General features: G+C 33.6%; 2 protein-coding genes across 3 annotated transcripts in view; one reads left to right on the forward strand and one right to left on the reverse strand.

The window, feature by feature from the left end:
* Positions 1-384: 384 nt before the first annotated feature.
* Positions 385-6737, forward strand: LOC118191255 (uncharacterized). The gene is made up of 2 exons (XM_035362053.2): positions 385-1320; positions 5954-6737. The coding sequence occupies exons 1-2, from the start codon at positions 473-475 to the stop codon at positions 6414-6416; spliced, it is 1311 nt and encodes a 436-aa protein (XP_035217944.2). The 5' UTR covers positions 385-472; the 3' UTR covers positions 6417-6737.
* A 4881-nt stretch (positions 6738-11618) lies between these two features.
* LOC118191813 (cytochrome P450 18a1-like) overlaps positions 11619-17282 on the reverse strand; it is a 62700-nt gene continuing 57036 nt past the window's right edge. For both annotated transcript variants that reach the window (XM_085816515.1, XM_085816511.1), the window contains exon 8: positions 11619-11988. In XM_085816515.1, coding sequence (XP_085672641.1) covers positions 11810-11988 — 179 coding nt within the window. In that variant the 3' untranslated portion in view covers positions 11619-11809. The remainder of the gene's footprint in view (positions 11989-17282) is intronic.

The raw sequence follows: 17282 nt of genomic DNA on the forward strand, positions 1-17282 counted from the left end.
AAACAAAATATGAGAGAAACTTAAGAGAATGAAACGGAGTTAAATATTACAGAAATGATCGAAATTGCGTTTGGTTACTTTGCACAGATTCAAATTTCTATTTACATTTTACATACAATTTTGTTTTAATTAGCCGTTGAAAGTGAAAACCAATTATTGAAAACAATGACACCACAAATCAAATTAGAAGTCACTGGGGTTTTCCATTTCCCACATTAAAAAGAGATATGATGATTCAGATGATGTAATAAGCTCTTTGAATGCATACGATTACTCCCATCGCAGATGTCGTATTTGTTTTTATATCTTATCAATAAAGGGTTTACCTGCTTCTGAAAATCGGAGCCCGAAATAAAAGTTGACTGCATTCACAACCGCCGTTATCTTCGAATATAAATGTTTCAGTTTCCGATCGCTAAACTTAATCTTGTCTAAAAATGATATAACTTGTGTCTCACGGCAATGTAGAATAATGCTACCTAAAATGAAGACTTGCGATCACCATTCCAGCTTTTCTCTCGAAGCCTTGAATTTGTTGGACTGCGATGAAAGATGTCGACATTTTTTAGCTGCGCGAGCTCCAAAACTTAAATGGGCTCTGATGACATTAGAGAGATTATCTGACGAATGCAAAACAATGACAGACCGCAATGATGTCGACTTCGATATATCTCGATTGCGACCTTTTTTAAAGAATTTATCCACGAATTTACAGCTCGAAATAGATTGTCTAAGTTTACCAACAAAGGCAAAGTATGCGTTTTTCAGAAAAGGGTTAGTAACTATACTGCAGGATAGTACGTTTCAAGATTATGTGTCATTTCTAAAATGTCAGTTGGCTAAATGCACAAGCGTTGAAGAAATTGAAATTTGGTTGCGAAAATTCGTAAAAGTCTGCCAGAACATTCCAAGATCACTGCACATTTGTTCCAAAAACGTTCAGCAATACAAATTTATGGCAGAATTACTAGATTTTTGCTATAATGTAGATATTCAGGACAGCCAACTAGTAATATCTTTGGTTAGAATAACTGTAGACTGGTACATTATAGATTCTACAGACACAAGACATGTACGGCAACCATTTTATAAAGAAGGATTTTTGAGGTACATCTTGCAACACAGTATAAATCTAAGATTTGACTTAATTTCATACTGTTCTAAGCACCCTCGAACTCTATGGGAATATTCAAGGAACTTCTCAGTGTTAAATGCAGCTGCATTTGGAAATGTAGAACGCACGCTAATACTTTTGCAGCATGGAGTGGAAATCTTCACTGCGAAGGACATTGAAAAAAGTGGACATGGTTTTCCAAAACTGTAAGTATATTTGAAATATATTCTAGTATTTTGTTATAGAGCTTTGTGTATTTTAAACAATCCGAAGTGCAGCTATGTTCTTATAAAAGACTTTCTGTCTTTTCTGTCTTACATTGTTAAAAATTCTTTAAAAATGTATTATTTTCTTCGACATTTTATACTCAGTGTTATTTATATTTACCTTTGAAATGAAGTCATCGAAAACTCGTTTTTAACTTCAGTTTCCGTTACAGTATTGTAAAATTTACAAATATAATCAAACATTGCCCAGAAACTCAAAAGATAAAACTGTTAACTATTAATAACTAATTGACTAAAAAAATTAAAACGGAGTAATGTGTAAACTCAGATTTATGATACGGGTTTTCTGAAAAATTACTTCATGTGAAGTTACAGATAAAGATAACCTGGCCTGCTGTCATTCACTGTTGTCTAATCTGCCGCAAATATGATGCGAGCGGAAAACTTAACAATTTTTATTATCTTTTATCTACTTTGAGTAAACAAATAACTCTTTATTGTTGCAAGTTTTTTACTTGAAGGAAAAATATTTGTTTGTATTTGAATGCCCTTTTACATGTCTTTTAAATTTAACAAAGAGCATAAACATAACATAATTTCCTAACTCATTTGATTTTATTTAGAAGATTATAATCTGAATGCTTTAAAATTTCTTTTTGGGTTGCCTCATGTAACTATCATTTTGCAAGTCACGGTATAAGGTATTTCTCCCACCTTCTTGGCGAGCCTTCGGGGTGTGGTGGTCAGCACACTGGGCCGGTATTCTAGAGGTTCGTGGTTCGATTCCCGGCGAAGGCGGTCGCTCATTTTTCATCTCTCCGGCTTTTCCAGCTAACCTAATGTCTCTACAGTGGCGCCCGAATTAAAAGGGTGTTGGATGATGATTCTCCTCACCCAGAATTTAGCAATTGGGTCCTCTAAAAACCCCATTTAATTAATACGGTTAATAATTTGGTAGAATTTTAAATGTATCAAATAAGAGATTAATTGCTTTAATCTTCTACGTAATAATGAGAGGGTTCAAAATAATGTTTATATATATTTGCCATTTGGGTATTGCTGCCTCATGAGAGGTGCGTTTAGAGTTAAATCTCATACTTCTCCCAAAATGACTGATCAGAACTACACGTCTAACAGATTACAAGTAAAATTTAATTTCTATTTCAGTTCATTATTTTATTACGTAATTGCAATTATAGTCAATGAGATGTGCAGTACCTCCGCTTTATAAACTCACTGGTCAGCCGCTTATCATGTTCAGACTTCCAGAAATCAAAAGAAATACATACTAATCAGTAGAAAATCGCCGTTTGTTAAAGTCATGTACGTCTCTTAATATACTCAGATTCGCAAAAGAATGATCCTTCAGCGTCAGAATATCCAACTTATACCTATCAAAGCTTTTCGTAAGTTTGTTCATTTAACACATCGTAGATCGCGGCTTTACTTTTCAGGTATATAGTACTTCAATAAAACAGTTTTGATCAAAGTTTTTCCCACCCGCAAGTCCATGTACCTGTAAGACACGAATTTCAGGGTTCTTTTTCCGCATTGGACTTCAGAAGAGCAAAATTTCCTAAGTTTAACAAGAATAATTCACTACAGGCATCATTTTAAATAGGTGAGGTTTCTCTACCGAATATCAGCTGATAGGAGATTCAAAAGCAACTTTTGTATCCTTCTTTAAATGCTTCTACGTTCAAAGTCTTCCCTTTGGGATAAACACACTATGTTCACACAGAGGTATGAAAAACGTTCATTAAATGCTTCTAAGAGTCGCCGTAAATTAAGAGTTTTTGAAGGAAAAGGAAGTGGCAACTATAGACTGAAGAAAAATAAAGAAAGTATTGGTCGTATTTTGTAATCATGAAAATGATCAGGTAAACAGGAAAAGGGTAATTTTTCTGCTGGTTAGAAACGTAAATTCGAATAATCCATTGAAAGAAGAAATTTTTTAATTTTTAGTGCGCTATCTTGTAGCATAATATGTAGACATGTTTTCCTGGACAAAAAGGGCAAATTATTAAGGCATTTTATTGTTCTTAGTGCACCTAGAGAAAAACTACATTTAAACTGGGAATTTTGTCGACAGCATTGTGCAGTTTACTTAAATAAGGAATTATAATTAATGAAGATTTAATAAAATATGCAAATATATCAAGGAAGCGCAGGAAAGTGAAATCGAGAAACGTTGAAATTGCTTTTCTAAAATGGTTTTTTGCTATAAAGTTAAAAATTGTTTATATGTCTAGAGCTTTTTTCACTAATTTAATAAATGCTAGGACAGAATTTTATATCAACTGACATGTGGCTCACAAGTTCAAGAAATTAAATCCAAAATTATTCATCAAGAACAGTTTGGTGAAAAGGAAGAAGAGCATCATCTTGCAACTGATAATAGGAGAGAAGTTTTACTTCTGCTGCTAAATGAATACAAGCCTCGCAGACAAAACTGGACTACGTCACAGAAAATTTCTAAAATACACATTAATACATAAAAGCAAAACAGCAGTTGATTTAAGAAATCGAAGGGATAAGATACTGTGTTATTAACGGGCAATATGGACCCAACAATTAAGGAGATAGCACTGGTTATTGACAAAAGCGGGAAACCTCGATGTATGAAAGGAGTCAAGAGTTTACATCTGATTCACGACAGCAGTAGGAACTCATTGATGACGAATCGTGTTTTTTACCGATTTATTTGAAGTGGTACAGAGAATTAAAAATGATAAAATAACTTTTCTAACTCGATATCTATGTAGCACACACACCTCTGATCCCCTTCTGAAACATATTATTGTCTCTTCCTGCAAGTACAACTTCTAACATTCAAGCTTTAATTTTTTAGAGTTTTGTAAAAGGTTTCAAAAGTCATTACAGAATTATGTTCAATAAATAATGAAAAGAACTGTTTTATAAAAAGAGATAAAATGTACGATGAGATAAGTAAGTCGATATCTCCGCTAGAGGCTATGCATTTTATAGTCAATGCAGGGAGTTAATCTCTTAAAATAAGCTAAAAACTGTTTTCGAAATTATCCCTTTTATGTATAAAAGTCTCAGACGAACTGTAAACTATAGTCAATGCTTTAGGTATCAGTTAAAAAAATTACGAAGATTAATTTTTACAGTATGTATCAATTCACAACAATATTCAGACAACGTGTATAAAAATTGAGAAAAACTCTGCGTATTCTTTCTTAAATTGAAAGATGCTAATCAGAACAGTTACCAACAGTTTTACAAAATTCAGAATCTGTCGTTGAACAATATGAAACGTAAATAGAATGGTTGTTTATAAGAGACAAAATTTCATTAATAATGCAATTATAAAACTTTTTTTATAAAAATTTTAAAAACTACGTAAGTAGTAGTTAAATTTTAGCTTTAATTTTTATATATTATTTATAGATTAATAAATGAATCAGTTGTTAGTCATTATATTATTGTCTGTCATATACAAATCGCCGCCTATTAAATTCAGCTGCTTAACAAACTGAAATACTTTTGAAACGGAAGTGATTTTAACAAGCGGCGAATACTCTAATTGTAGTTACTTCAACAATTCCACTACAGGATGATAAGACATCTGCATAACTTATTACACGCACACAATTATATATATATATATATATACAGTATATACATATATATGTGTGTGTGTATTCAAAATGCTTTACCAGAAAGATACGTTGTGCTTGAATTTTTATTAATGAACTTCGGCGAGAAGCTTAATTATTTTCCTTTTTTCATTATTTTTCGTTTTATTATCGTTAAGTCTGCACTCGTATTGTGAAATGGTAAGTGACCTGAACAATCGATATCGCCTATCTTAACTGAAGCTCAATACAGATAAAAATCATGTACTTAAATATCCTAAAACTTGCTGTAATATGTAATGAGATTTCAAGTCAAAACAACAAATGAATTAACAGGTAAACAAGTGAAATGAATATATAAACAAATGAGTGAGTATAATTTTTTTTTATTCTTTTAAACTACTCAGCAGTGAATTTAGCGTTTTAAAGACTGCAAACACCGATAATAGAAAAATCGTCTTTTGTTTTAAATATGATGTAATTTTGCTGCATTAGCCAAATATTTTATAATATAGCAGAGTAGGCAGCTTAAAACTCATAGCGAAAAGTATCTGAAACGAAATGGAAAAAGAAAGCACGCGACCTCCATATCGGGATTGGTTATCAAAGCCCGCCACTTTGTGTGGAGTTCAAGTGGGTAAAAACGAGCTAACTTAATTAGATCCAAGTTCTGTACGTCAGTTAGCCCCGCTGGGTCGTTGAGCACTAAGTGTAAAAGGACTTCAGACAAATATATAAAAAGACCTTCCTCAGCAAAGGTAGATAGATTTTAAGTCTTGGCATTTACTAAATAATCCAGTTCAAACCTACCATTTTTCACTTTCTCACAGTCATAGGTTTATTATTAAAATCTATTATTAAAAGTCTACTAATCTATTGTTAAAATTATTCTCACCGATTAAACTTTACCTCATGAAACAAATGCTGGATGTATTATTCACATGCTCTATGTGTCCCCATAGAAAAATCACACTTCATCAATATTCTAAATATTTTTTTATTTCTTTTAGATCACAAGTCATACCTGCGAAGCATCTCTTGATTTTACAGATGATGTGCAGTATGAGATGTGCAAACCTTTTCATTCTCAGTGTTAGTCAATCAGCTAATATGGGACTCTGTTCCGTGACTCAAGATCAGAAGACTTGCTTCGAACTGTTGTGGAGGGCTATACCAGACCCGTACGTCAAATTCAAAGAAATAGCAGCTTCCGTTTTTGAAGAACATCACTTTCTCGTTCAACATTCCGTCATGAACAGCATTCGGTATGAGAATAATCGCAAGTATTTGTGTTTGTACGAAATTTGTTTCAAAGACATGGCCACGGGGCCTAAGGAACCAAGGACTTTAAAACACCTGAGCAGGTGCACAATCCGAAAGAGCATGAAGCAAGCATGGAAACTTCCCTCAGGACTATCACTATTGAGATTACCAAAAATTCTCCATGATTATCTCAATCTTGAGTATGACTGATTAACGTTCTTTAGTTTTGTGTAGTGTACATAGGTTTCATGTGAACAAAATTGAAATGTTTATGTATCAGAGACTTCGAAGAAATGTTGGAGTTGAAAGATTTCATTATTTAAAGCTATTTTAAGACTAATGTTCGTAAAATAATGTGTTCAAACTTAAGCATTTTATTATTTTCGAAGAGTTTGTTTTCATCAAACAGAAAATAATTTGATAAATGCCAAAATTATGGATAGAATGCTAAATATATTTTACTTTATTGAATTAAAATGTTTAAGCAATTAAAGTAAATGTATCGAAGCTATTAAATACTATTTAATATATTATGGGTCTCTAATAAATCTTATTAAGCTTATTAAATATTATTTTCTATAAAAACATTTATATTTATACGTATTTTATATGCTTTATTTATAGTAGGAAAAACTTTTATTTCTAACACATGCAATTTTTATAATTCAAAATATTTCCACTTATTTACAGTCATAAAGATTTTTTGTTAAATTATTTAGTTATACCCAAATAATTAAAGAATTACATCAAGTAAGTTTCTGCACAAAGTTTCTGTTGGGCTCGGAGTGGCAGCAGCCCCGTTAACAGAAATGCACCTAATTAATTTTGCATTTCATACAGTTATCTTAAATGAAGACCTAAGTAGAGTAACAATGTGCATTTAATAATCCTCCTTTGCATTGCAATATTTCAACTGAGCGAATGATTTCATTTACATTTTCCATTAGCTAAGAGCAACCAATCGTAGTTCACTTTGAATCGGTAATAAAAACATAAATCTTTTCAAATTTAAAACTATTTCCCCGAAATTTTTCAACAAACGCTTTTCACATATAATTTCCTAATTAGCATTATAAATTTGAATACGATTAGCCGACAAATTTCATTGTTTTGTAAGAATGATTTAAGTATTACAGGTTCTCAACGTTTTAGAGACTGCTAAAATTACTATATATATTTGCTTTGAATAAATCATGAAGTGGCTAACCATTCATACAAATTGTTATACTGATTACTAATTGTAACCATTCATACAAACTGTTAATACTGATTGTAATAATTTTGGCAATATAATACTAGATTCCGAGCTTATTTCTACATTCTAAGAGCCAATACTGTAAATATTTAATATTCTAAATTTTATTTTAATATCTGTCTATTTACTAATTACGATAATAAATTTTAAACTTTAGCTCGTTCTTCTAAATAAATTTCATTTTCCTCACAAATATTTTAAATTTCGCAAAACAGGTCTAAGACTAATTTTTTAGGTAAAAAGTTTTTTCAGTACTCCATGATTACCGGCATTTCCATGAAACATCAGCAACTCATAGCCAACTTTGGGATTTATCGCAAAATATTTACTTGGCTATTTTTAAAGCTTGTGAGTACTCCTTTTTGCACAAATAATGATAATAATAAAATATTTTATAAGAAATAAAAATTTCTTCGAAAAATAAAAAAAACCTTTATAGCCGGTACTTATTTTTAAAGCCAGTAGATACTGTTCTGGGAAATGACGGTTAAATACAGAGAATACACTAGTACATACGATTATGAATTGGTTAGCTATTACATTTTGTATGCTTCAAAATACACCAAAAACACAATAAGTCTACTAAAAGTTGTAGCCAGAAAATAAAGCTTTTCACATTTCATCTTCAAAGTTTTCCCATTTCATTTTGATATTATAATTATGAATCAAATTCGTTTTCTTTCGTTTATATATATATATAAATTTCGTTTATATATATTTATAATTTTATTTTGTTTCGTTGGATTTAGTTTCTTGCGTGACACTTTGGAACATTTGTTTAGGTTAAAATACTTCTAGTAGCCATTTTCAAAACAGAATGATACACACAAAATTTGCTGAATATTATTTGCTGTTTGCTATTCGTCGTAATAATTCATAAACACGTAAAACATTTTCGAACCTAAAATAGCAGCAGTTTTAAATATAAGATAGCATTTTTAATCAATTCGATGTCGCTGCTTATATTTTCAATTGAAGGGCCGGTAATTTGGTTACGCTTGGATGCATTTTAATCTACCATTAACTAAAACATTTAATTTCTTCAAAATACAAGAAAAGCCGGCTTTATTCATTATATACACTTACAATATGGCATAACAATTAGTTCAAATAAAAAGCATATAGCTCCCTGGGATCATTAATCCGATACGTAGAATCGTTGCTATTAACCACTGTTTCCTCTCTTTTGGTATATGTAATAAAATAATTCATTCAGTTTGAAAATATATCTAAACAGTAGCCTCTGCTAAAACTGTAATTAAGTAAATTGAATTTTTTGTACTTAATTACTTTTCTCTGTTAATATGTGTGTATTTTAAAATAATCGTTTGTTAACAAATACAGAGATAAAAAGATAATTCTGAAGCACTTTCAGGTATTGATTATATTAGATTACTGGTAAAACTAGGCAGTTAATTACATTATATCTCTATGATTAAAATAATAGTCTATAAAAATGAAAAAAGTTAAAAGGTTTGCTGAGTATTTGATGTGCGTATTTAGAAATCAATATTCGTTAAAAATATACTGTCGAACAATTAAATTTACTGCGCCATGTAGGAAAGCAATCAACAGTCACATATATTTCCCATATGCATTACAATGATAGAATAAAATGACTTTGTCATGTAATTTTAAAGTGAAGACCATGCAGAAATCTGTACCAGGAGCATCATCTTTCGGCAACAATAGCAGCTATTTAGTACTTGGTCGGACTGGCTTTGAATTGTAGTAAAGAGTATTAGCAAGTAACATGTAACGGAAGAGGAGGGCACCAGTACTTTTGCCGTCCTATTTAACTCTTAGATACATATAGTCTCATGCTTCTTCCTATGCTAGAACCCGCTTCACACTGTGTTTTATCAAGGAATGCATTATAGTAATAGATAGGTGTGATGTTGATAAAAACACAGAAAGAAAGCAAAGAAACTGCATATTGATGTGGGAGGTGTACCGTGCGACTGCTCACAAGTTAAGTAACATTATCCACATTCAGCTCGTGTTTTCCAGGATAGACAAGATAACAGTAGTGACTTTAGTGACGAGTGTCTTTTGTTTAATGATGATAGCACTGGTACTATCATTTGTACTGTCTGGAAGCTTGAGATGATGGCTGAATGTCAGTCAACAGCTCGTCAGGTAATGTTCGGAAGTTCCCATACCACTGTAGATGCCGTGTTGCTTAAGAATCATTTATGAAAGCATACTGGAAATGGACTTGTAATATAGCGTGTTAGCTGAGCAATGGAAGTATATCTTTTGTTGCTAATTTTTGGGAAAGAACAAATAGACGCGACGGCCTCGTGATGGATGGTCCCATTTGTCTTGTCATTTTGCTTTAGCTAAATTATTAATTATTTATCATCTTTTAAGGCAAGATCATGGTAAGGACAGATGCTATGAATTCGCTCCGATATTGCGTGCTGTCGCCATTGCGAGTGAATCTGCAATCTCATTTCTTTAGTTTCCGACATTAAAGGCACGTGTCGAAGGAATATACAGTGGAGGTAGAAATTAAGGTGTCTGAAGCGCCGTAAGTCCCTTTGAATATTATTGAAATTATTATATTTGTTGACGGAATTGAGAATGGCATATAGCACTGAGAGGCTGTCACTGTAGAAACTGTTCCTGTAGTGTTTATTATTTACTGCATGAGTTATTGTCATTTCTAATGAATGCACGTCTGCCTGGAAGATATTATTCTTGGGAAAAGTTGCGCTTTCCATGCGTGGAACGCTTGCTCATTAGTGTACCAAACAAATACACATCCAGTTCCCTTGTCTTGGCCTGAATTATCAATGTAGTACTGAAACTTTCTACTGGAATGGTAGATTGTTGTTGCAGGTGTATACTTCTATTACAGATTCTTCTCACATTTAGATTAATGAGCATCTTGTTGCTCGATGCTTCATACGCATGAGAGAACTATATGTTGATTCATGAAAACAGAATCCTTACAGCTTCATGGAGCACAGACTGGGAACCGCTGTGCTAGAGACTGCTTACTCAACACCGTATCTAGGGCAATCATCCAATATAGGTAGCAACTTTTCAATAACGTATAGGAACCTTCGAATGGCAGAAAACAACAAAAGTTAGATATGTTATTATAAACGTAAAATATTTAGAAAATTTAAATTCGTTATTGAATAAGAAGAAACGCAAGAAAAAAATGCCTTTAAGAAGAAGGAATACTATTTGATTTTGGATTTTAACAAAACAAGAAATGCTTTCCCCCCCCCCAATTTACAAAGATTGAAATGATGGAAAGAACATTCTTAGCTCGCACATTACTTAAAATAATTTCATCGTAACTCAGAGGTTGCTGATCTTTATTTAAGCATTGTTCTCAGCAGAGCGGAATCAAACCTCACCTCTATAATGAATCTTGAACAACAGCTCAAAACTATCTTACTATGATTTTTTAATGATTTTGTTTATTAATTTTCAGATATCGAGTATGACACAGTACTATTAGTCTTCAAATATAGCGTTATGTAAACAATTTTATGTTCAACGTAGGCATCTTCTTACAGATCGAGTCTTAGTCTTGAGTTTAGCGTAAAGGAAACAATATTTAAATTTACTTATTACAAGTGTTGTATTTTACTGTGATACAACATTGTTTTAAGGCTTAGAACTTTAATTTAGGCTTAGACACAATTCATAGTTAACAAATTAATCAACTCATTCATGTTCTCTTTTCTTTTTGCAAAAACTGATACAGAAAGTTATTGCAATACATTAATAAAGTTGAGTTTTAATTTAAAACTATGTACTGTCATTAAGTTTGTTTTGGAATAAATAATGTAATGATTGGTCTTTCTTTGATTACATTTTTCTGGCTTAATTCATTACAGTAAAAAAATTGATGGTAGTAAAAATTATTTTTATAAGATGTACTGTTTTAATACTGAAAGGGCTAGGGAGTCATAGGTTGTGAAGGAAGAGTTAGGGTACTTTATGATTATAAAGCCTTATTTAGAAGTTCGCGAAATAAAACAATTTAGACACCGCTGTCCTAAGTAAGAAAACGTAGGCACTCACAACAATATTACTGTATCCCTGTGCATTTATCAAAAAACAATATTGTTTGGAAATCTTTATAAATGTGTATATGTTCATTTCTTTATCAAAAAATGGAAGCTTGACAAAAGAAAAATTAAAACTTTTATTTTGATAAAATAATTTTTCACACTATTTCTGTAAATTAAGTTAAAAAGAAACTTTGCTAAATTGCTGTCATGCTATCATTACTTTTTTTTCCATGAAACATAAGATTTTGTGCTTATACTCTGCTTCTTCACACTAGAATGCTAAGCTATAACGTTTTAATGTACAAATCCCTTTACTGCCTTAATTTGAAAATTAATTCTTGTTTTTTAGGTTGAAATGTTAACCCGAGCAAACCTTCAAGATCCAGTACTTTTCCAGGTGGCACGGTAACATCGAATTTTTGTAGTATTGCTGCTACGTATATGAATACTTCCATTTCTGCGAGTGATTTTCCAACGCAGGATCGTTTTCCTAGGAGATAATGAACAGATAATAAATAACTAAAACAGAGTTTCAATAAGAGTACCTTTATAAAAAGAGACTTATTTATTGAGTGCAATGTGCAATATACCGTATTTGACGGCATATAAGACGCACTCTTATTTAGACGGCCACACACAAGGAAAAAAAGTTTCAATAGCGTGGTTTCTTTTAGTTCTCACGTTTCGTAAAAGCCAAATAATCAATTATTGAATGCAAATACCTTCACGTATAAAGACGCAGGTAACTTTTTTGAGACCAAATTTAGGAGAAAAAGTGCGCCTTATATGCCGTCAAATACGGTAATTCACTGGTGTTACGCTCTCTTTCAGTTGTAGCGAAAAATGAAAAATTAGGAAATAGTTCTGAATCACATAAGAATGATACGCCGCTTAATTTAAGGTTTTTAATCTTCAGTTGGCATGGTAGATTTCTCAAGATATCGAGCATTAAGTTTCTTCAACTGGCAAGGTACGTTTCTCAAAGACACGAGCATTACGTTTTAGTTATAAATTCTTTTGTTTACTCATAAAATACATTCATCTCATTAATTTTAATGGAAATATTAAGTGAATTTATTTCAAAATTAAATCTACAATTGTAAGTAATTATTCTATTGGAAACGTTGTAGGGTCTTTGTGAAATATTAAAATGAAGTCCTTCAGACCGTATTAGACTAACAAGGGAGTTTTCACGGCATATGTAAATATTAAGACAAAGTCCTACAAAAACTAAAATATCATCCTTACTAACTCTTTAAATTAAACAAAAGGTACCACTTTTGCTTACAAATAAATCTCCGCCACTTGCGAGTAGTAACGTAACATAAGTAGAAATTTCAAATTCAAGGTAACTTACTCGGATACTACAGAAGCTTTTCTACGTAAGCTGGCTCAATGTTTTTAATAGTGTCTTTTTAACTTCGGCTAGCGAAATGGTTAAAATCAGAATAATCGCTGGCAAAGCTGGATAATAGGGCGGAAACTGCAGGTGACACTGCTAAAATTTTTATCATAAAAGCATTCGAACCCTCGATTTAAATAAAACAAATAAATTGCATTTACTCAACCAAAAAATTGCATTCTGGTGAGAACTACAGAAAACCAAAAGTTAAATTTAAAATCATAATAGTTTAGACTATAGATTTACTTATTGGATTCTTACAATCCGAGCATGAACATTACAAACAATGTTTCTACCATGCTAGTTAAAGATTAACACCATTCTTATTTGCTCAATGTGTAAATTTGTTCTTTACCTTTCACGTATTTAAAAAAACCTGTTGCAAATATAGAAAAACTAATGAATTGCGTATTATAATGCTAACATACCATTTGTTAAAATACCAATTAACTAGTTGTTGATTTCTTGCAGTAAATTAATAACATACAGCTAAACGTCTTATCTGGCTTTATAGGCATAGTGTTTCATGCATGATATCCAAATGTGATAAACCTGACCATCTAGTTCCAAGCTGCACGGCTCATATCTGGGCAGGCTTACCGTTTGAGCTTTCAAGGAAAGAAAAGGCAAAAACTTGCAATAAGTCAGAATATTGAAGTTTCTGGTTCGTAATATTAGCAAATCATAAATTAGTTCACACAGTATGCCAGAAGTTTTAGTTTCCTACTTCTATAAAACTGCAAAGATATTTTTACCTAGTCTGCAATTAAGAATTTAAGTTAGTCTGACAAATGTTTTCAGTCTAGCAAATACACTGACTGCCAATAAGTATTTGGACACCTATGCAAATGACGATATCTGCGATCCTAAGGTACGTCACGGACTCCGCCGATATACATCTTGTAGGAAACAGCATTGGCTTTAGTCGCATGCAAGATGCCTCGCAGTTCGGAACTCTCTGATTTCGAGAAAGGTATAATTATCAGGTATCACAAATCTGGCCGATCCTTAAGGGACATATCTAGCGATCTGAAGTACCCAAAATCGACAGTGGCCTATGTGATTAAGAAGTGGAAGGTGAGCAGGGATTGTCGGAATGTGCCCCGAGTCGGCAGACCAACGAAACTCAGAGATAGAGACCGACGAATGCTGTCCAGAGAAATTCAGAAGAACACACCCAACCGATGGCCCTCATCCGCGAGGAGTTTCAACAGGCATCCGGGAGTATTGTTTCAATGAATACCATCCGTAAGGAAGCACATCTGCTTGGGTTTCATGGTTGTGCTGCTGTCCATAAGCCTTTGATCACAAAGTCCAACCGCGCTGCTCGGTTAATGTGGTGCAAAGCACATCGAAATTGGACCGTAGATCCGTGGAAACGGGTTCTTTGGAGTGACGAATCAAGATTCACCCTTTACCATTCGGATGGCAGGGTCTAGGTCTGACGTCTACCTGGAGAACGTCTCCTGCCAGAATGCATTGTGCCAACAGTCAAGTTCGGCGGAGGTGGAATTATGGTCTGGGGTGTTTCTTCTGGTATGGGCTGGAACCCTTGGTCCCCATTCATGGTAAGCTCAACTCCGATGCCTACTGCACTATTTTGGATGACAATGGGCTTCCTACGTTGTGGCAGTTTTACGGGTTGGACCACTGTTACTTTCAGGACGACAATGCCAGTTGTCATGTTTCGACGTTAACCAAGGCTTGGTATGGTGCCAATGGAGTTCATCGAATGGACTAGCCTGCCCAGAGTCCAGACCTGAACCCTATCGCGAAACTCTGGGACGAGTTGCATCGCCGAATTCAGGGGTGCACTACCCGTGCAAAATCGGTGAAGGAACTTCTATGTCTTCTCCAAGCCGAGTGGAAGAAAATACCACTAGCTGTCATACAAAGACTGGTGGAAAGTATACCTCGGAGGTTCCACGCTGTAATTACCTCTCGTGGAGGCTCTGCCAACTATTGATTTTGAATAAAGTTAGTTTTTCTTTTCTATCGTAGGTGTCCAAATACTTATTGGTAGTCAGTATATGATCAACAACGAATCTCCAGCACCAGAAACGTTGAAACATTTGTATCTCTATAGAGGCACAGTTCGCAATTAATCATTGGAGTAGAACGATAAAACTCGGCCTATCATCCAATAAGCCAGCTCTCCACGAATTCTTTAGGAAAAAGAATGAAGATTAAAGAAAAACCAAAATTAACCTTTTAAGTCTCGGTCGGAGTTATTTTTGAATTCAGCAAGCTGAAGTAGATAGTAATAATAAAGCTTTAAAAACCACATTCTTCATCCACGCGTGATATTTCAAGTGACAAAACTATCTAAATGCTTCTTTTGCAAGAAATTAGGGCCGTAAAGGTCCGATTGTAGAAAAAAGGAGAAATAGAACCTTAAGCATAATCAAAAGCAACAAGTCAATGCAGGTATTAATTCAAAAAACATTAATGAAGTGAGGCAAGTTTCTAATGAAAGCAAGCTTTGCAAACCAGTAGTCACAAAGCAAGCTTCTTGAAATTTGATGCGTAGCAGACATCAACACACCATACGTGTGGGTATATGGTGTTGTGCAACACACTCAATTTCCTTATACAGTATACGTCATGCGATAGCACGATCCATCACAGCAATGAAAATTAAGATGTCTAAAATAAAATAGTGGATTCTGGAGAGTTTGGGCCGTCGAGATCCCGCACATTATTTTGCGTGGCCTCCTGTGCTTAATGACTCAAATTCATAACAGTCATTGTATCTCGATTAAGGTGAGCAGCTATCAGAGTTACGATAGTCTTCCTTTGGAGCAGATTTTAATGAGCTTCCCTGAGGAATCTGAAACGTGCTAGTATGCGTTCCTTCTTTTTACGCTAAACATATCACCACCTCCAACACAAAAAAATCCGAGTAAATTCGAATGTCTTATGGGAAAATCGGCTTTTCCCTCAGACCTTTTATACTACTCCAAAGTGTTATTACTCTTGGCAGTAATATGCACATGCCGTGAAACACTAATTATCTTCGTATCCCAGCCTGTTCAAACTTTCATGCAAATTTCCAGTTCGGATTGGGTTTTCATTATGATATGCACATTTTAATGGACAGCAGTGTATTTGTCAGTTCACTATATTAAACCTCCGAATTATACTAATGAAACTTTAGGAGGTCTAAACCTGCACTCGATATTTAATACTTTTGACCTTAATTTGAATTAGCATTTGTACTGTCACTTAGAGAATTATTGGCTATTGTAAAGGTTTTAAACCAAAATTGATGAACATAAATGTAAATGAGCATGGATACGAAACAGCGCAAAATTGAAATATATGTAATTTCAATTCAAACTTAATGTGGGAGTCGTGCCTCAACGAAGCACCAGATGACGCTATCTACCTCTACTCTGTAGGAACTCTCCAGGTAGACACAACTTGAGTTGGTTCGAGAAGTCCGAGAGAAGCGGTCTGACAGAACGATCGCGAAGGAGCTACAACTAGACGCTTACTGGTCGCGCGTAGGCGATCGGACTTGAAACTTATCTAAAGTGACCGCACGTAGGTGGTCAGCTGTGACTTTTACATCCCCATACTGGAATGTGTTGTGACTACTCTCCTAAACATATTTAATCCATTTGTACATACTCATTCCGTTTATCTTTTCTTCTATAAACCAGGAATAAAAAAAACCTGATACTTTGAATCGTGAGTGTGATCTCTGTTTGATGATAAGACGTCACCCTCACAACTATGGGGGCTCCAAGCCGGCGAACTTCAAAAAAGGTACTGTGAAAACTTTTTCTTCTTTAAGATAGTGATACTTGTGTTTCGTTTTAAAATGAGTTTCTTAAATAATTCAAACAAGAGTGATTTAAAATTAATTGCCGAAAGAATTGGAGAGAATGTTCCAGAAAATGCTAAAAAAGCTGACATTAGAAAAATTATAGAAAATTCTGATGTCTTCAAAACGAACATTGAATTTGTTCGTGGCGTCGTCAAATCGATCGTCGAGGAGCCTAAGACAAGTAATGAACACTATCTGTTAGAAATCGAACGTCTTAAATTAGCCCAAATTGAGAAGCAAATTGAGCTAGAAAATTTTAAATCACAATCATTATCGGGTGATAGAAGAAACGCACAGACTAGTGTTGAAAATTTACTGAAAAGCGTTAAAACGCTTACAATCTCTGTTCCGAGCGGCCAGAGGCATTGCATTTGTTTTTCATTTCATTGGAAAAAGCTTTTTCCACCAAAGAAGTTTCCAAAGATTTACAAGCTGAGATACTAATTAATTTGCTAGGGGTTAAAGAAAATAATGTTTTAACATATGCAACTGAAGAAGCATTGTCGAATTACGAAAAACTAAAAGAGTTGTTTTTAGCTGAATTTCAGCT

This window comes from Stegodyphus dumicola, chromosome 1 (assembly GCF_044657685.1).
Source record: "Stegodyphus dumicola isolate Sdum_Otavi_A_Nest chromosome 1, ASM4465768v1".
NCBI classification, from domain to species: Eukaryota; Metazoa; Arthropoda; class Arachnida; order Araneae; family Eresidae; genus Stegodyphus; species Stegodyphus dumicola.